At 40.0% G+C, this 20997-nt stretch overlaps 1 protein-coding gene across 2 annotated transcripts in view; it reads right to left on the reverse strand.

Annotated features, from left to right (window-relative positions):
• The window catches only part of TLK1 (tousled like kinase 1), a 143471-nt gene that overhangs the window by 25322 nt on the left and 97152 nt on the right, over positions 1-20997 (reverse strand). For both annotated transcript variants that reach the window (XM_040971701.1, XM_040971702.1), the window contains 7 exons: positions 19890-19985; positions 16744-16830; positions 15240-15332; positions 13786-13896; positions 13539-13675; positions 12540-12728; positions 1198-1264 (listed from right to left, as the gene is read on the reverse strand). In XM_040971701.1, coding sequence (XP_040827635.1) covers positions 1198-1264; positions 12540-12728; positions 13539-13675; positions 13786-13896; positions 15240-15332; positions 16744-16830; positions 19890-19985 — 780 coding nt within the window. The remainder of the gene's footprint in view (positions 1-1197; positions 1265-12539; positions 12729-13538; positions 13676-13785; positions 13897-15239; positions 15333-16743; positions 16831-19889; positions 19986-20997) is intronic.

Raw genomic sequence — 20997 nt, forward strand, 5'->3', positions numbered from 1 at the left:
TTTTTTCCAAATAGCTTAGGAGGACACACAGACACCTGGGACTAGTGTATTGAAAACCCTCTTCATGTTACAGTTCCATTACAGAATGATTAAAGTTTTATAGTTCCCTCTGTATTAAAGAATGGACTGAAGCTGGCTACCACAAGGAAGAAAGAAAATGGTCAATGATTTCCAAAGGACAAAAACACAAGGGGCCAAAAATCAAACTAAATCATTTCAAATGCACCACCTGGTGAGTCTGAAAGCTGGAGCTTTGTAGGTGGTGATAGAAACATGGCATCGCAAGGGTGCTAATCAAAGAGTCATCGGGACTGCCTCTATTCCGTCAGCCTATGGCAGGGGTCTCCAGCCTAACAAACTCAACAAAACCTCAGCATGGAGCTGAGGGGAGTATCAGGTTTCCTGTCCCCCGGCCCGGGAGAGATGACTTCAGGCACTGTCCTCAATTAATGCCCTACCTGGGGATCTTGGCTATCATTCAGCCTATTAATGAAAAAAAATAAAATAAACCCTTAAATAGCCTGACACAAGCAGAACTAAAAAACTGGGTTAGAGGATAAGAATTTCACATAATCAGGAGCTTCAGTTTGAGGGAAAAGTCTATCATTGCTTCTCTGAAATGGTTTGAATTAAAGTTAAGACCTGCAAAAAGAGTAGATTATTTGCAATCTTAAGAGGTTTTACACATAAGTACAATGTTATACATTATTAGAATTCACTACAGTAACACACAGTAATATTTCTTTCTATAAATTATGCCATTGTATATTACTACTGATTAGCCTTTTAAAGTTTTCTCACATACATGCTTTAATTGAAACATTTAATCAAGAAATCCAAAACTTAAAAGTTCAGCCAAAGAAATTTACTATTAAAATTGCTATTTCAATTTATTATAAAATAGATACCAATAACACAGAATTTCACAATTCATCTTTGGAGCGAAGCATTTGTTACCAATATTGTTACCAATATTGTTTCCAGATATTTCTAGAGAAGTATCTCAATATTTTGAACTTGCCACATAACAAAGTATATTTTAATATACTCAATATAAAATGCAACCTTAATGCATCTATTTTTATTTGAAGTTTTAAATTTGAGATCTCTTAAAATTTCATTTCTTCAATAAGACAGACAACACACCTCTCCATAAACTGATTACAAATGAAACCAAAACTCCATCGTGTCACATACCTTTTTGAGATGTCCTAGTCTAAGTTTGAAAATTTCTTCCTGTTCATGATATTCTGCCAAAGTCAACCTGCCAAGAGTGAAATTTTAGTTTGCCACCTTGAGATTAATACTTAGTGTTTTTTAAGTAACAAAATACAAGCAAATTAACCAAATGTTAAAAAGTGATATGTTGATTATTTCCAACCAAAAAATAAACCAGGCATTCTGTTTTTCGGACAACATTTAGCAGCTATAGAAAGAAAAATGAACTATTTAATGAGTACGATGCATCAAGCAATATTCCAGAAGTCCGATTCTAAGGATACCTTGGAAAAACAAGACCAGCTTTCCTCAAGCTTCAGTACGATTTTACAGTGGAGACAGGAGGTAGAAAAGGAATAATGTGATGAAGGAAAAATTCTGAATAACAGTAACTGGTGTTATCATTTAAAAAAATAAACCCCATAAAATGTAGTTATGCATAAACGTAATACCCTAACTCGGACTCCCTGTGGTTGACTAAAGCAACAGGCGATCAGTACAGTATGGCTCTGTAACAGTCAAAAATCACAAGAAATTTTTCCTTTGCTTGCCATAATGTGTTAGAAGCAGGATGAAGTAATGTTTGAACTATATGCAACATTAAATTTTTAGTTAAACACCTCTAATACAAAAATCCACATTTGTACTTATATTTTTTCTAAAGCACCAAAAGAGACAGATGGGGAGGGGCAGGCAGGGCAGAGGAGTGGAGGAGAGATGGGAAGGAGGGCAGCAAGGAGCTCTCATCTGCTAGTTCCAAAATCCCACCCTGAGTGCTCAGACAATGCGACAAGGACACCATTCCACAGACAACCTCATGTGACAGGTACAAACCAAAACGTGGTGTGCTAAGACCAGTGTAGAAAACTACTTGGGCTGTGTGTGTAAGGCGTAATGAAACACTCCTAAGTAAATGTTGTGCTCAGATTTGGGTCCCCGCCCCAAGATACTCCACTGGTACAGGAACACATTCCACAAGCAAAAATATGAAGCACTTTCAGTTTTAAACGTTTTGGGTAAGATATGCTTTAATTTGTATCTCAAATTATTTTTAAAAAGACGGAGACTTTAAATATTAAAAGTGCTTTATGGGTATTCTATTGATTTAAAAATTTTAATATAACTTGGAATAAGAACTGTTTCAATATGTGTAGGATCACAACAAGATTTATACACCATTTGGGCCCAGCGGCATGGCATAGCAGCTAAAGTTCTCGCCTTGAACGCTCCTGGATCCCATATGGGCACCGGTTCTAATCCCGGCAACTCTACTTCCCATCCAGCTCCCTGCTTGTGGCCTGGGAAAGCAGTTGAGGACAGCCCAAAGCCTTGGGACCCTGCACCCCGTGGGAGACCTGGAAGAGCTCCTGGTTCCTGGCTACTGGCTTTGGATCAGCATAGCACTGGCCATAGTGCTCACTTAGGGAATGAATCATCGGATGGGAGATCTTTCTCTGTGTTGCTCCTCTCTCTGTATATCTGACTTTGTAATAAAAATAAATAAATCTTAAAAAAAAAAAAGATTTATACACCATTTAGCATTTCCCAAGAAAAATCATTCTGGGAACCAGTGTTTCAGATCAGCTGAGGCTAGCACCTGTGACTTCAGCAGTGTAGGTCTTACAAGAGACTCTGCTGTTCCACTTCCAATCCAGCTTCCTGCTAAAGCACCTGGCCCAATATCTGGATGAAGTTCCAGGCACAGCCTCAGCCTTAACTACTACAGCCATATGGGAAGCAAGCCAGGGACTAGACGATTTCTCTCTCTCTCCCTCCCTCCCCAGAAGTCAGCTTTTCAAATACGTAAAGTAAATCTTTAAAAAGAAACAAAGGTGGGCCCGGCACATTAGCCTAGTGGCAAAAGTTCTCGCCTTGTTATGTGCTGGAATCCCATATGGGCACTGGTTCTAATCCTGGGGGCCCCATTTCCCAACCAGCTCCCTGCTTGTGGCCTGGGAAAGCAGTCCAGGACGGCCTAAAGCCTTGGGACCCTGCACCCATGTGGGAGACCTGGTTCCTGGCTTTAGATCAGCTCAGCTCCAGCCATTGTTGCCACTTGGGAGAGTGAATCAGTGGATGGCTCTTCCTCTCTGTCTCTCCTCTCTGTATATCTGACTTTCCAGTAAAAACAAATAAATCATTAAAGAAAAAAAAGGAAACAAAGAAAAAAAATGAGTCCACAACAAAACCACTACTTAATTTTTGAAGAATTTTATCACACCCTAGCCATGTGTTCGGTTCTGTGTTCGGAGGGTGCTGGGTTGAGCTCCAAAATCAGTGGTCTCAGCAATATGTTTTACAATGGTAACAAATGAACCAATCCCAAGACAGTATTTCACGGCTAGAAGTTAAATAAACATTGAAACGAATCTATCCAGTCTCAGTGTAGCACAGCTACTGGATTCTGCTATAAGGAATACAGCAAGGGTTGACAGCATTGGTTGCTTACAGTAAATGTAGAGAATTAAATGTTGCAATGTCAATGCAGGGAGGTATCACAAGGAGAAGGAAAAACACTTCTGCGGAAAAATGACACTATAATGATATGAGGTTTGAAATTTAAAGTAATATCTCAACTAACCCAGTAAAAAAAAAAAAAGGCTGCAAAAAATTGCAAAATAGCTTTTGAATACACACACATGCCGCTGGTGTAATTCTAATTAATTTACTTACGTAACATTATGCTTTTCTACTTTTGAAGTATAGTTTTGAAAAACAACAAAACATTTCTAAAGAAATTTTAAAAGAGCTAATTAAGTAGAAAGACATCATGTATGTTTCCAGACTATGAGAGATGATACTGTCAAGAGGATAAGACATTCCAAAGCCATCTAAAACTTTGCTGCAATTGTCAGCAAAATTCTAAAAAGACATGACACTTAGTTAATGAAACAGAAAAGCTGATACTCAAATTCACAGGAAACGGAACAGGGTCTCAAAACTCACTACACTACAGGAACTGGGACCATGGGGCACTGCTACAACAACATCCATGTAGATCAAAGAACAGAGCCCACAGGGAACCCCAAAGTGCGCCTCAAGTGACTGCTTTTTGTCAGGGCATCAAACTACTCAATGGGGACTCAACAGTTTCTTGAACAAATGGTACTGGGTGAGTCAAAATCATGTGCAAAAGAATGCAGCTGAACCCTCTATGTCAGTGTACGCACAGAAACAGATCCATGACATAAATCCAAAACATGAAATTGTGAAATGCTTAGAACAGAAAGTAGGGGAAATATTCATGATCACGTATTCAGCAATGGAGTCTTAGATTTTACAGCAAAAGCATGAGGGCAATAACAACAAAAACTGATCAATGAGTTCTGTAAAAAGTTCAGCATATCAAAGGACATTATTAAGAAAATAAAAGATAACATACCAAATGGGAGAAAAAAAATCTGCATATCATATACCAAAAGTTAGAACCCAGAATACATTAAGAACTCTACAGCTTGGTAACAAAAAGTCAAAACAGTCCTTAATCTACCAATGAGCAAAACACATTTGCCTAAAAGATTTATAGACTGACAATCACATTAAGAGTTATTTAACATCATTAGGTCATTAGGGAAATGCAAATTAAACCCATAATGAGCCATCACTTTGTACACACTAGGATGGTACTGCTTTCTGCAGAAAGGAAAAATAAAAGTAATGCCAAGGATGCAGGGAAACAGGAACCCCTGCTTACTGATGGAGGGAACAGAAAATGATGCAGACACGGAAAACAGTGACTAAACAAACACAGAATTACCACATAAACCTGAAATATCATCCCTAGATATACATACCAAAATAAATGGGTGTGGGTAGGCAAAATGCCACATTCCAGTAACCCTTGGCAACTGTGAATTACATTATTTCACATGGCAAAGGGTTAAAATAAAGAGCTGACATCTGAGCTTGATTAAAAAGCACAGCAGAGGGACGTCAGGAAGAGCCTGGAGAGGCACAGGGCCATGCGCATGGTGACCCCGCCAGTGTACAGCATGAAAACACTCGGCAAGAACAGGAACAACTGCATGCTACAGACTAAGGAAAGCCTATCTGCCGAGTTCTAATCACACATAAATTAATTTGAGGTTTCTTACTTTGGCATCTATTAAGATAATCGTATTAATTTTGTTGATGTGGAAAATAACAATGATTTGTTTTCCTTTTTCTTAAATCATTTTTAAAATCAATATTTGAGAGAAAAAGAGACAGAGAATTCTCCATTTGCTGCACTCCCCAAATGGCCACCACAGCCAGGACTGTGCCAGGAGGCCGGAGCTCCTTCTGGGTCTCCCAGCTGGGCCATCTCGCACTGCCTCCAGCAGCATGAGTAGACAGCTGGATCAGGAGCAGAGCTGCCAGCGCTGATATGGGATGCTGGCATTGTAGGTGGCAGCTTAATGCCACAACACCAGCCCCAGAACTCACTTTTTTTTTAATGCTAAACTAATTTCACATTCAAAATAAACCCAACTTAGGTTTGATAAATTATCTCTTAATGTATTACATATTGTATTTATTTTGCTAATCCTTTAAGATTAGGATGTTTATTTCCACCACTGACACTCACCAGTATCTTTTATCTGGTACATTGTGAAGTTATGGCATCAACATTATGTTGATCTCATAAAATAAAGCATTTCCATTTTTTCAGTTCTCCAGAATTTTATAACAGACTGACACCATTTCATGCACAAATGGTAGAATTCCTACACATATCATCTGAACCTGGAGCTGTCTTTGCTCAAAGACCGGTTTTTTTTTTTAAACAATGCATTTATTTTACTTAAAAGTTACAGAGAGAGAGAGATCTTTCATTCACTGCTTCATTCCCTAAGTGGTCACAACGGCCAGAGATGCGCTGATCTGAAACAGAGCCACGAGCTTCTGGTCTTCCAGGTTTGTGCAGGAGCCCAAATCCTTGGGCCATCCTCCACTGCTTTCCCAGGCCCATTAGCAGGGAGCTCTGTTTGGAAGTAGGGTAGTTGGGACTTGAGCCAGCACACTCATATGGGTTGCCAGTGCTGCAGGCAAAGGGTTGGCCTAAAATGCCATCACACAAGCCCCAGGTCAAAGGTTTCATTTTTCTAATAGTCACAGAACTATGTGGCATTTGTTTTTGCTAATATCACAGTTTAGTTTAACTATTACTCTCTAGGACTTCATTTATTTTATAAATTATCAAATTTAAGCCTTTGATAACATTTTTTTTCTCTTTTAATTATCTTAGTAGGAACAATTCCTTTACTCTTTCCTAATAATGGTGGCGTTTTTTTAATCAGCCTTACAAAACGATTAGATTTATTTCACAAATTGATTGTGTGTTCTCCCATCCAAGTACTAACCAGGCCCGACCCTGCTTAGCTTCCGAGATCAGATGAAATCAGGTGCATTCAGGGTGGTATGGCCATAGATGGACTGTGTGTTCTTAAGAAAAATTTCAGCTCATTTTTGGGGGTGGGGTTAGTTGACTGTATTGTATAATTACTTTCTGCTCTTTTTCTATCTTTGGTTAATTCTGCTACTGTAACTTACTGAAATAGCAGCCAAGCCTAGGAAACTTTAGCTTTTCTTCTGTGTATATATGTAACTAAGGATGTGTATTTCCCACCAGATCCCCCTGGAGTCCTTCCCACTACCTTTCCATTGCTGATTTCTACTTTAACTTCACTTCACTCACAGAACACGTTCTGTAGGATTCCAATCACTTTCATCCAGGGGTTGGTTCTACCAAACATTTTAGAAAGACACAATGCCTCTACTACACAAACTTGTCAATCATCTCACACGTGTTGGGATTTGCTTTATGGCCAAATTTATTTATTTACTTATCATTTTTTTTAAAGATTCATTTTATTTTTATTGGAAAGGCGGATATACAGAGAGGAGAGACAGAGAGGAAGATCTTCCATCCGATGATTCACTCCCCAAGTGAGCGCAATGGCTGATGCTATGCCAATCCGAAGCCAGGAGCCTCTTCCGGGTCTCCCACGGGGTGCAGGGTCCCAAAGCTTTGGGCCGTCCTCTACTGCTTTCCCGGGCCACAGGCAGGGAGCTGGATGGGAAGTGGGGCTGCCGGGATTAGAACCGGCGCCCATATGGGATCCCGGGCGTGCAAGGTGAGGACCTTAACCACTGCGCCACTGCGCCGGGCCCATTATGGCCAAATTTAAAAATACAGAGATATATTATTCCTATTTATGCACACACAAAGTTAAAACTAAGGTTGGGCCTCGCAGCATAGCCTAGCAGCTAAAGTCCTCGCTCCAAATGCACTGGGATCCTATGTGGGATCAGCACTGAAACCACTTGGGGAGTGAATCATCAGATGGAAGATCTTCTTCTCTGTATATCTGACTTTGTAAAAAAAATAAATAAATCTTCAAAAAAAAAAAAAACCAGTAAGGTATAAGTATTGAGACAGTAACTTGATTTACAATTTTTCCTTGTCTTAAACTTCACTGTATTTGACTTAATTCAGCTTCCGTTGGTTGATGCTTGCCTGGAATATTTCTAAATGCTTACTTCGATGTTACCTTTTTCCCCTTGGCAGTTTCTGATTTTTTCTTGTTCCCTTTTCTTTCCCTTCATCCTGCTTAGAATTTGCTGGCCTTAAATGAATCTCTAGGCTGATGCTGTTGACCTGTTCTGAAATACTCAATGACTTCATCTGCAAGTAGTGCTCATGTTCCAATTGAGATGCTTCCCCTCAGCTTCCAAACAAGGCTGTGTTGCATTCCCAGAGATAAACCCCAAGAAAACACAAGGACTACTGAAGTAGAGAAACCTGGACCCAAGAACTTGGTGACACTCCAAGATGTGGCAGCAGACTTTTCCCAGGACGAACGGTGATGGCAGAATCTTTCCCAGAGGCGTTTACACAGTAGTGTGATCCTGGTAAATGACAGGCACCTGGTAACCCTGGGTTTTGACATTTCGAAGCTATACATGATCTCTTGATCGGAGCAAGGCAAAAAGGATGTGGAAGATAAACTACGTATGAGATGCAATAATTACCTCTGAAGCAGTTCTCGCAGACTGTATGTTGCTAATACAGAGAATGACAACTTTCGGATTTGAGTGCTCCACTTCAGAAAAAACTGGAAATGTGAGTCCTTTAAAGAGGCAGATCATTCAAGAGACATTTACCAGGACAAAAGACAATCACTAACAGAGAAGGAAATAGTTAAAGAACACATCACATCAGGGAAATTTTCCCACCTGGATAATATAAAATAAGGTATTTATGATCACAAGTCTAATAAAAGAAGCTTCTCTAAAAACTCCAAGGAACTGAAACAGAGGAAAGTCATCTTAGACACCTGTGTATTCTGAGAGAAGACCTGCATCAACAGTTCATCCATCACTGTCCACCAGAGAATTCCTGCTGGTCAAAGACCACATGAATATAAGCAATACTGACAAGCCTTCAACAGAGTCATCACCTGGTTCAACATCACAGAGCACAGAGTAGAGAAACTGCTTATACATAAGGAACACACGTAAAGGCCTCTGCCTAGGCAAGCAGCACACCTGGGATGCTATCAGAAGCTTCACACTGATGAGAAATTCTACGAATGTAAGGAATGTGGAAAAGCCTTCAGAGATGGTTCATCTTATGCCTCGCATCTCTACCCTCTACATACAGTGAATGTGGGAAAGCCTTCAGGTATAACCCTCATCTCAAAAGCCCCGCTATCTGGAGGAGTCTTTTGATTGCACTGATTGGGACAAAGTGTTCAAATGCTTATGTGAGGAAAATCTTTCTGCCACTGCTTTTCCACAGCCACACATCAGAGAATTCACACAGGAGAGAAATCTAATAAAAGCAATGCTTGTGAGAAAGCCTTTAGCTATCATTATTCATGGGTCATCCAAGAGTGTATACCAGAGAGAAAGCTTACAATGTAAGGCACCCAGGTAAGCCTTTAGACACAGGATGCATCCTGGTATTCATCTGAGAATTTGTTCTGGTGAAAACTATGAAGGTAAGCAATGTGGAAAAGCATTTATGGACAGTTCTCAGCTGGCTTATCAGCAAATTCATACGGAGAGAAGATATGAATGTAAGTAATGTACAAGGGACACATCCTGTCAATCAAGAGTCTAGGCAACATGGCAAAACCTTCAGCCATACTCCAGGATCCTAAGAGGTGAGAGTTCAAAGAAACCCAGTAAAAGAGCACCACAGGCCTGGAGCTGTACCCAGTGGCTAAAGTCCTCGCCCTGAATGCGCCGCAATCCCATATGGGCGCTGGTTCTAACTCCAGTAGCTCCACTTTCCATCCAGCTCTCTGCTTGTGGCCTGGGAAAGCAGTTGAGAACAGCCCAAAGCCTTGGGACCCTGCACCCATGTGGGAGACCCAGAAGAGCATCTGGGCTCCTGGCTTCGGATCAGGGCAGCACTGGACATTGTGGTTGCTGGGGAGTGAATCATCAGATGGAAGATCATCCCCGTCTATCCTCCTCTCTGTATATCTGACTTTGTAATAAAAATAAATAAATCTTAACAAAAAAAAAAAAAAAAAGAAAGAAAAGAAAGAGCACCACATATGGAAAGGCTTTTATTGACAAATCCACCATGTACAGCATCAGAGACTTTACACGGGAGTAAAACTCTGTGCTAAATGTGAGAAGGCACTCAGAACCCACACACTGTGATTATCATTAAAAAAGATGTTACCACACAAAGATCTCTTAAACCATTTAAATGTAAAAGAACATAGACAATATTCAACACGGTTGGATGTTTTATGCAGAAAAAGTTACACTGGATAAATAGGTCTAAATGCATGTAAGGGATATGAAGTCTCTAGAAAAACTGCTCAAATTGCTTATCATAAGTGAGTACCAGCTGCCACCAGCTATCCTTCAGCAACCAAGTACTGTAGGTCTAGCGGGTGAATACTTTTGAAACTCATTCACATTTTTTGGTTCCCACTGGCCTTACCCAAAATATAATCATTTCACTATTCTATTCAACTATAACTATTAACTGCATCCTCTTTCTTCCCTGTTAAATCGGGTTTGTTTGTTTATTTTTTATTGGACAGGCAGATTTACAGAGAGAAGGAGACACAGAAAGATTTGCCATCTGTTTGATTACTCTCCAAGTGGCCACAACAGCCAGAGCTAGAAGTTTCTTCCAGGTCTCCCACACGGGTGCAGGGTCCCAAGGCTTTGGGCCGTCCTCGACTGCTTTTCTAGGCCACAAGCAGGGAGCTGGATGGGAAGTGGAAGAGCCAGGACACGAACCAGTGGCCATCCTGGCAAGTGCAAGATGAGGACTTAGCAGACAGGCTATCACACCGGGCCTATTAAGCTGGTTTCTAACATTGTAGTCCCAATGATCTTTTAAGAATATAATTATTAGACCTGGCACAAGAGCTCAGTGGCTGAAGTCCTCACCTTGCACGTGCTGGGATTCTATATGGGCACCAGTTTGTATCCTGGTCACTCTGCTTCCCATCCAGCTCCCTGTTTGTGGCCTGGGAAAGCAGTAGAGGACAACCCCAAAGCCTTGGCACCCTGTGCCCTGTGTGGGAGACTGAGAAGTTGTTGCTGGCTCCTGTGGCCACTTGGGGAGTGAGCCATAGGATGACAGATCTTTCTCTCTGTCTTTCCTCTTCTCTTTATATCTCACTTTACAATAAATAAATGAATAAATCTTAAAAAAGAAAGCATGTATTTGAGTAACCCACAGTCCACTCAACAAGACTGAATCCTAATGTACATTAATAATGATGTACTAACAGTTTCATCAATTGTAACAAAGGGGCCCCAGGGTACAGGAGGATGGTAAGCGGGGAAAGTTGTGCACGCATGGGACAGGGGTACACAGAAACTCTCTGTGCTTTTTGCTCTTCAGTGACCCCAAATTATTCTAACGGCAAAAGTTTATTGACTTAAAAAATCCAATTACACCCTGTTAATAAGAGATAAACAATTCATGAAATAACTGCTATATAAAATATATTTTTGATTTAAAGCACTAATGGAAGAATTACTGACTTCTAAAACTTCAACAATATAAAATATATGGTAAATCCTTACTGTTTACTTTTCTATCGTGCTTTATGAAAATCTTGGGGTGGGCACTTGGTACGGCAGTTAAAATGCTTCCTGGGATACCTGCGTCCTGTATCAGAAATCCCCAGAGCAGAGAACAGAGTGTGGAGTGGGGAGTAAGAAGACCCAGCACAGATTGCTACAATCAGCCATACTTTAAGGCTGCAATGTAAACGATGTGTACAGAAAAAATTGAGAGGATGCACACAGGTGAATGAAAATATAAACTATACTGGAGTATCTCAAAATCAAAGACAAGAAAATGTCTTTTTAGAAGATGTCAGTAATATTCAAGGCTTTCGAATAAGTCAAAAACCCAAAAGTGAAGATATTCAAGAAGATGGTTACCTTTACAAGAACAATTTGTTAGGAAACCAGAGAATGTGGGCGAGGACGAAAAGCCTGTATACACAGTCAACTCCTTTAAGAAAGCCCAGTTTTGAGGGCAGAGAGAATGCACCGGCCGTAGGGACTTAGAATTGACTGGAAGTCCCTCTGTGTTGGCTCACGTATGCTTTCTACAAGGAGGGAACGCGCAGAGAGCCAAGGACTGACGGTGTATGACAGAATGGGCATCAACAGGAGACTGTTCAAGACGAGGAAAGAATGCAAAAAGTGTGTACAAAACAGTGGAGGTTACACACGATAGCACTTATCTTCTACTCAAATAATTTATGTAAGTCCTTCTAGAACAGAAAAACTATGTACCTTTGGATGCACCTACACAATGAAATTTTAAATAACACTGTTTTCTAAAGGATGAATTCATGGCCTGTATTATTTTCATTATTTCAAATTTTTCTACAATAATCACACTGTCTTTTTCAGATCTTTTCCTTGGAATTATAAAGACCAATTCAGTAGCACAGAAAATTTAGAAGACAAAGAAGATGAAGATGAAAAGCACCTCATAACTGTAACCTACCAATGAGTTAAACTTCGAGGAAAAAGTGCTACATGTCAGCCCCCAATACTCAGTTAACATTTTTCCAGAAAAATAAGTATTAATGGGAACAGTGGAGTAATCAAAACCTTAACTAACTCCACAACTGATTCCAACCTGAAAAAAGTAATTATTCTGAAAGAGAACTTTTAAGTCTCCACATAAAAAGGTAGAATCCATATACTTTCACTACTACCTTCTTTCCTGGCCATACCTGTACTTCCATTTTGCTAATTTAATTACAATCATTATGAACACCACCCTCACCGGTAATAGACATTTTTTTAAAGAGAATTTTAAAATGGAGGCTTACAGTTGTGGTAAATTTGGTCTAACAAAAGGGTCGTTTTCTGCTCCATTGACTGCTTTGTTTTTCCTTTGTTTCGGTTCAGAATTGGTAGATGGTGCCTGGGAATTATTAGCCGTGGGAGGTTTGCGTTTGGCTAGAAGCTTCCTTTGCCTCTCAATCTCTTCCCTTTGCTGATTCACCCATTCTTGCTGCCTGGATAAAAAACAAACAACCGTATTAGCCTTCCATTTTTTTTTTTTTTACAACTGAAATATGGAGAACACGGAAACAATAAAAACATGAACATTGATAGTACAAGTTTGCAATTTTTCAGTCCCACACTGGTGACCCAGCCTGTATATCTCCTTTAGGGTTCATGTGGAAAAAAAAAACTTTTTTTTTGCAGCACCATTTTTTTTAAATTTTGAATTTTTGAATTTTGTGGTACAATTTCGTATAGACTGGGAAGTCCCCCCATGAGAAAATTTTTAAGTGAGGTATACTTCAATCCCTACCCCCCAGTGAAAGATGTGTTGCCCACACATTATCAGGGTAACTTATATTTTTCCACCCCTCCACTCTAACAAATACAATTTCTTCAAACACTTGATCAGAATGTGTTTGGCTACACCATATCACTCCTGAGAACAAAGATACTATCTATTGTATATCTAATTTATCATCACTACTACACCAGTGTTCAGTACTAGTGCTCAAGAAATATTGGTTGGAGAAATAAATAAGCTAAAAAAAGAAAATGCTAACAAAGTAGAGAGTCTCATCACTTATATGGCAAATCTGCAAAACTAAATATGAATTCAATATGAAAAGTGTTTAAATTTTGGGAACATGAAGTGGGGATACTTTAAAAGGAAATAAAAACTAACCTTAACAATAGAAAACTAGGAATAAAAGGGGAGTTATGAAAATTTAAGGAAACAAGAAATAGCAAGAAAATTAAACATGGCTTTGAAAAATGGTCAACTCATATACTAAAATTTCCAAAACATTAGAATGACTAACTTCACAAGATTCTGAAATGCAAAACCATCTGTCCATTGTTCAGTAAATGAAGCGCCATGTCTAACTGTGGTAAAGTGCCCAAGGCGTAATCTATCTTGCATACTCTTCTCTCTGCTTGATAGTTTTTCTTGTGTACTCTGAAAAAATAAAAGAAGAAAGAAACATCAGTTTTATTCATTTACACTGTAAAAGCACAAATGGCAAAGGGGGTTAGTGAAAGATAACATTCACTGAACTTTTAACCTACCTTTTCAATAAGAAGTTTCTTGCTCATTGATATGCACTTATTTAATCGTTCTTTGTATTTTTCAAGTAATTTTTGTTGTTCATCTATTTGCCGTCTGAGATCACAGTTAGCCTACGATACAAGTAGAAAACACAAAAGATGTAGGATTTTTCATATGAAAAACATAGGAATATTTCCAATATTCTGAATAAATAAAATAGCGACATGATTAATAAGATTAAATATTTGAGTATAATACTAAGCAAACAAAACCTTTTTACTATAGAATAATGTCACTGAGTAGTGATATTCTATACACGGATTCTACAGCCATAGTCTAGACCCTGAAACCCACACTCGGAGGTGGGGATGAGGAAAGCCCAGGTAAATCACTCAGTTTGGCCCTGTGAAGGAATCTGGAAACAAGTCTCAAAACTCATACATCTACAGCAGGCTCATTTTCAAGGGGATATTTCTGTGTTACCCAACAATGATGTAGTAAATATCCAAATGGCCACTGGCAAAAAAAAAAAAAAAGGTGGTTTGGCGCCTGCTAAGGTGTACACCATTGACTAAGTTAAGTAAGGTATCTAGTTCTAGGTCTGGTTTTCAATTTTCTAAACAGTATCAACGTCATCTAGTTCACACTTCATTGGAAAAACCTAAAATGGTAGATACATAGCATGTCTAACACTAAAAATAAAGGTAAGTTTTCTATTTTTGTAGCTAAAAAGACATTTTCTCCGTTAAATGTATGGATGACACCGTAAGTTACATAATTAGGTCTGGACCAGCTGAAGAGGAGTCAGGAACTCCGTTGAGCTCTCCCATGTGCGAAGCAGGAATCCAAGCACCAGCCAGCACCCACACTGCCTTCCAAGATGTATTATCAGGAAGCTGGGTCGGAAGGAGAGCAGCTAGGACTCCAATGACACCCGATACAGGAGGTCACTGTCAGAGGGAGCAGCTTATACAATACCAGCCCCTGAGATACTTTCACGTTGAAGTTGGTATTTCCAATCATGTACTTACACTGCCAGAAGAGGTTGTCCCCACCTCACCAAGTTATCAAATTTTTCATTAACACTGCTGCCAAATAATTTACTTTTTCCCTTCCATTTCCTTTTTTTTTTTTAGCAGTTAATTAACTTAATGGAGAGGCAGACAGAAAGATGAAGAAAGAGCTGAGACACACAAGGAGACCTCCAATTCACTGGTTCACCTTAATGCCTCAACAGCCAGAGCTAGGTCAGGTGTCAAGAAGAGCCAAGAACTCCATCCAAACGCCCATGGAAAATAGGTCCCAAGCATTTAAAGTCACTGCCTGCTGCCTCCCACTGTGCTTGTTAACAGAAAGCTGGAATTGAAAGTGAAACTGGGACTTGAACTCAAGCACTCTGGGTACAGGACGTGGATATCCTGAGGGACATCTGAATCATTATCAAATGCCTTCCCCTCCGCACCTTCTTACTTACCCTGAGCAAATCATCTATACGACCTTCCTTCTTTTCCAGGTCCTGGTTTTTATTACTTTCTAATGCTGCTAATTTCAGCATTGTCAGATCAGTCTAAATGAAACAAAGTTATTTTTTTATTATCTCCATTATCAACCTTGCTGCATACAAACTTTAAATAAAACTAGATTTCACTTGGTAAAGAAATATATGTGTATTTGTGCTATGTATGTAAAACCTATCCCAAAAATTTTAATGCAGTTCTAAGCTCTAATAAATGGATAAAAATAGTACAGATTTACAAAAAAAAAAAAAAAATCTAAGACATTAATTCTTCAGAAAATTTATCCTCATCAAAATGAAGAGCTATACATTACTTCAGTTAATTCTTAAACTTTACAAAACCTTTATAAAGTTTCTTTAACTGAAAGCAAACACTGTATTTTTGATGTATACTTTCTACTTTGATGCACATGTAGAATGGCTGAATCAAGCAATTAGCACAGCACTTTTTGTGATAACACTTGGAGGAGGAGAGACAGAGAGGAAGATCTTCTGTCTGCTGGTTCTCTCCAAAAATGACCACAATGGCTGGAGCTTCTTCTCGGTATACCACATGGGTGCAGGGTCCCAAAGCAGGGAGCCTGATGGGAAACGGGGTCACCGTGACATGAACCGGTGCTCATATAAGATCCCGGCATGTGAAAGGCAAGCACCACTTAGCTACCTCACCAGGCCCAAGGTCTATTCTCTCAGCCATTTTCACATACATAATAAATTATGATTGTGATCATCACGGTGTGCAAAGACCCCCTTAAACTTATTCCTCCTCTCGCACTGAAGTCCTGTGTACTTTGAGCAACACCTCACACAGCAAAGCCATTCATGAGCTGCTCAATCACTCCAAGAAATGCATCACAATCCCAGTTCCAAGATCTTCCAGGGAGAGGTTCTGAAACATTTCTAACAGTCAGGAAGCAAACCCACCACAATTTTGATTACTGGAAACTGATTCAGAGCTGAGATGGACCATCTATTTTCTCCAGCCCTATTCTGGCAAATTCATGCATACATGAATTTAAGTTAAAGTGAAAAACTTAGTACCTCCATTGTAAACTCATGGGACTAAATATAACTATAAAATATAATCAGATAATTCAATTTCAAAATTAGTTTTCTAAACTGTAGCACAAGTGGATACACATGTATTCAACTTAACTGCCTCAATGTCCACTTACAACAAATTTAGCAGCCTCATGAAGATATTAGTCACATATACTGCTGACTTCAAAAAGAATCGGTGAGCAAATAATGTTTTTTTGATTTGTGCTTTACTTAAAAGACCTACTTAACTGCCAGCAGGTAACAAAGGACAATCTGAAAGTAAATTAAAATTTTGATTTGTTCAGCAACAAGCTTTCTTGATGCATAACTGGTGACAATGTCTAAAGCAAACAGTAGGTATTTCAGTTGCTAATGAAAAGTTGGTGGTTGGTTTATTGAAAAAACTTTAATCTTTGATTACCTGAGTAATTTTAAAGGATAACTGCTTTGGTTGTACAACAGGGTGGTCCCCAAAAACTAATGCTGTAGAAGGGCTATTCGGTCGAGCCTAAGAAAAATAAAATAGAATGAATATACACACACACTCAAGCTTTTCATCTTTGCAAGAAAAAAAGTGGGTTTTTACTTCGCAGCAACTACTGAACATATCTGAAGATGTTCTTATAAGAAAAATCCTGAAATATAATTTTGAATGCTTTTACTCTCCATCTATCCAACAAGCTTAGTAAGCACTTCCTACGTAAGAACCGGTGAGAGGCACAAGCATAAATCCCCTGCCCTCGAGGCGTTTACATTCTACTGCCATGAAATAAATCATTATGCTTTTATACTGTGAAATACTATAAGGCCAAATAAATTAGCCTGAAACAAAAATATTAAGAGCAGAGCAATTCAAAAACAAACAAAATTCTTAATGCAGAATCCATAGTACTCAAGTGTTGGGAACAATACGTATCTTGAACATCTATTTCCTGAAAAGTTTCATGGTTTACCTTGTCATTAGGTTAAAAACACATTCTTTGAAAGCAACAGAACACAAAATGTTATCAATGTCATCACCACAACTCATCAGTCAAAGCAAATGGTGAGTCCCATGCCTCACTTTCACACAGCAACACACCGTAGCTCATAGTACAAAAGGAGAAGACAAAGGCAGGTATGTCGATAGGCAGAGACAGAGGAAATAAAAATAGGAGCCTTAATAAGTAACAAATTCTGATTTTAATAACTGCAACCCAAATTTTTTGGTTAGATGTCATGCTTTATACAATGAAAACAAGACCTTTCAAAAACAAAAACTAAAAATGTGCAAAACAATGCATAAAAAAGTTTCTCATACACTTTAGAGAAACACAACAAAAGGTGCAAATTAATCATTCTAAATTGTCTACCTTTTTTAAAAAGGATTTTTAGAAAGAAATATTATTTTTAAAATTCAGCATATTTATTTAATTTTTTTTAATTTATTTTTTAAAGATTTATTTATTTTTACTGAAAAGGTGGCTATAGGCTATACAGAGAGGAAGATCTTCCATCTTATGGTTCACTCCCCAAGCGGCCGCAATGGCTGGAGCTAAGTCAATCCAAAGCCGGGAGCCAGGAGCTCTTCCGGGTTTCCCACGTGGGTGCAGGGTCCCAAGGCTTTGGACTGTCCTCGACTGCTTTCCCAGGCCACAAGCAGTGAGCTGAATGGGAAGCAGGGCTGCCGGGATTAGAACCAGCATCCATATGGGATCCCGGCGCGTGCAAGGTGAGGTCTTTAACTACTACACTATCACGCCAGGCCCCAACATATTCATTTTAAAGGCAGAATGACAAGAGAAAGTGGGAGAGATCTTTCATCTAACTTGATCACTCTCTGGATGCTCCCAAAAGCCACAGTTTCCAAGTAGGAATCAGGAACTCAAGCTGGATTTCCCACGCAGGTGGCAAGAATCAAAGTACTTGGGCCATCCTGCTACTTCCTAGGCATCACAGCAAAAAGCTGCACTGGAGTGCAAACCAGACTGAATCCTCAGCAATAGCAAAACCCACTGGACCACAACGCCCAGCCCTACACCATCATGTTAGCTGTTAAGAAATGACAACTAGAAAGGAATTAGTACCTAAATTGAGAGTATTCATCTTATTTCTACAGGCTCAGTAGCAGTTTTTAAATGATTTATTTATTCAAAAGAGTCAGGTGGGAGTGGAGCATGGGTTGGGGGAAATGGATCTTTCATTGAGTAATTCACTCTACAGATGGCCCACAATGGCAGGGAGGACCAAGTTGAAGTCAGGAACTTCATTCAGGCCTCCCACATGGGTGGCAGGGGCCCGTGCACTTGGGGCCATCTTCTGTGGCCTTTCCCAGGCCACGAGCAGGGAGCTAGGGCAAGTATGCAGAGCTGAGCCACTACATCAGGTGCAGCTCATCTTTGATGCAGATTGGTGGCACAGAGGTTCTGGATCTAGACAAACGGGTTAGACTGGCCTGTTACGCCAACATATTCTGGTTTGACTTCACGTTGCACAGATGGCAGAAACATTCTGTCCACAGGAAGAGAGAAAGAGAGCACCCCTAATACCACCCATAGATCCCTGGTGAGGGGAAGTGCGTCCTGGGGAAGTGGGCCATTTAGTTAACAGGTAGGCAGACAGGATTGCACAGTGTGGGAGGAGGTGTGGCTTCCACTTATGACTCTAAGCTAGCTACCTACATGTCCTACTTCATTCCCCACTCAGGAATTTCTAATCTTAAAGCTTGCTCAAGGATACAGATAGATCATGTCTTCAGTAGCTACTTTCTGCTGACTGGGGACACAAAGCCTTTCCTATCCTGATCTCAGAAATCTTTCCCTATCTCATCTAATGAATCCACATCACAAGCTGGAGGGTTTCCTGTCAGTGCCAAAGGCTGTGTCCCCCTCATCATCTTCATTACTCTTGAGAAGTTACTGCATTCTTTTTGCTGACTGAAGAGGTTTATGAGATCTTCAACTAAAGTAGGCAGACTTCTCTTTTACATGTGCTTAATAGATTTCTTTCATTTGAATGAGTGTCTACCAAGGCTGTATCCAATATGCAATGCCTGTGCTGAGGTCAGGGCACACAGCTATGGGTTCCACTCCAGGAAATCAAAGATCCCGAAGGATCCAAGGCCAACCAAACATGAAACCATGGGCTGCCTTCTGATGCTAAAGGCAATCAGCAGGATCAAGAGCAACTGTAATAACACAGGGATTCCTGGAAAGTTCAGGTGACTGCCTCTGGGACAAACAGGGGACACAGGCAGCAACACCAGTGGACAACTGCCAGGTCCAAGGATGCATGGCTCATCCCAGTCAGGCCAGTCACAGCAGCAAATCAGGATGACCCCTACCTGCACAGGATGGAGGGTGGAATAGCATTCTTTTACAAACAGTATTTCTTGGATACCATTAATTTGAGAAATCTCTAAGAAGCTCACTTTTGAAAATAAAGTTCTGATAAGATCAGTTCAGTAAAAAGGATTTAACTCATCTCACAGAAACATTTTTTAAAGTTTTCAATTCAAATAATAAAAGATATTCAATGTACATAATCTATACAAAGTGTGCACAGAAAACTCGTAAAACATCAACTTACAGATGAGGAAGGAGTGGAATGTGAATGTGAATTTTGAGGAGAACGGATTGCAGGAGGTATGCCTCTTACTGGACTGGAGCCATTCCCACCTTGGTACTGAGAAAAAGGATAAAGAAACATTATTACAAAAAAGAATTAGATCACTGTTGTTATTTGAGACACACCAATAAGAATTCACACATACATATTTTAAACTAAGTCAAGTTATTTTAAATGGCCATATGAAAACTAATATAGAGGTCACTTACGGCCAAGTCCCATATGGATTATTAGACTCCTGATATTTAAACATGACAAGATTATACCTCAAAACTTTATTTTGTGTGTTTTTGTGTAGGTTGGTGGGGAAACAGACTCATATAAGCATCTCCCATTTCCTGCTCATTCTCCAAATGCCTGCAATAGTCAGTAGAACCTAGCAACCCACCAGGGCCTCCCATACAGCTGGTAGGAATCCATCTGCTGCCTCCCAGGGTGCACATGAACAGGAAACTGGATGAGAAGCCAAGCAACCAGGACTCAAAGGCACCCTGACATGGGACGCGGGTACTCCCAGAGGTGTCTTCACTGTTAACATTAAGTGCCTACTTACCGCCCCGTCTCACTTTATGAAGATTATCTCTTTCCTTTCTGACCTTCTGACCGACTCAAACAAATTCTACCACAAAAAACAGTGAACATGTTTTGCTTTTCCTCAAATCTTAAGGGCCATATTTAAAACATGGTCCTTAGTTGGGGGGAGACGCTGGCTGTGTGGAGGTCCCCACCAAGGGGCATACAGGCTGGAAGGGGCTGTGTTCTGATCGGGACACAGCTGTAGCCTCCCTTGGCACAAGTGTGGCCTGGGACTTGGCACACCGGGCCGGGTCAGACTGCAACACCTTCTGCTGTTCTGGAGGACCGGGGTAGATGTGGGACGGACTAGGCTAGGTCTCAACCCCAACTGAGCCATGTATATGCTATATGTGGGTATGGACGAGCTGTGGCTGGGCTGAAACATCCAACAGCAAGAACCAGAATGGGTTGAAGGCCAGTTAAGAAAAGCGACTGCTTCTGCTAGGACAGGAGGTGAACTGAGTAGTGCTGGCCCATGGACCCACTGGCAAGC

The sequence above is a fragment of the Ochotona curzoniae genome, unplaced genomic scaffold (assembly GCF_017591425.1).
Source record: "Ochotona curzoniae isolate NIBS_2020 unplaced genomic scaffold, NIBS_Ocur_1.0 contig_2210, whole genome shotgun sequence".
Lineage (NCBI taxonomy): Eukaryota > Metazoa > Chordata > Mammalia > Lagomorpha > Ochotonidae > Ochotona > Ochotona curzoniae.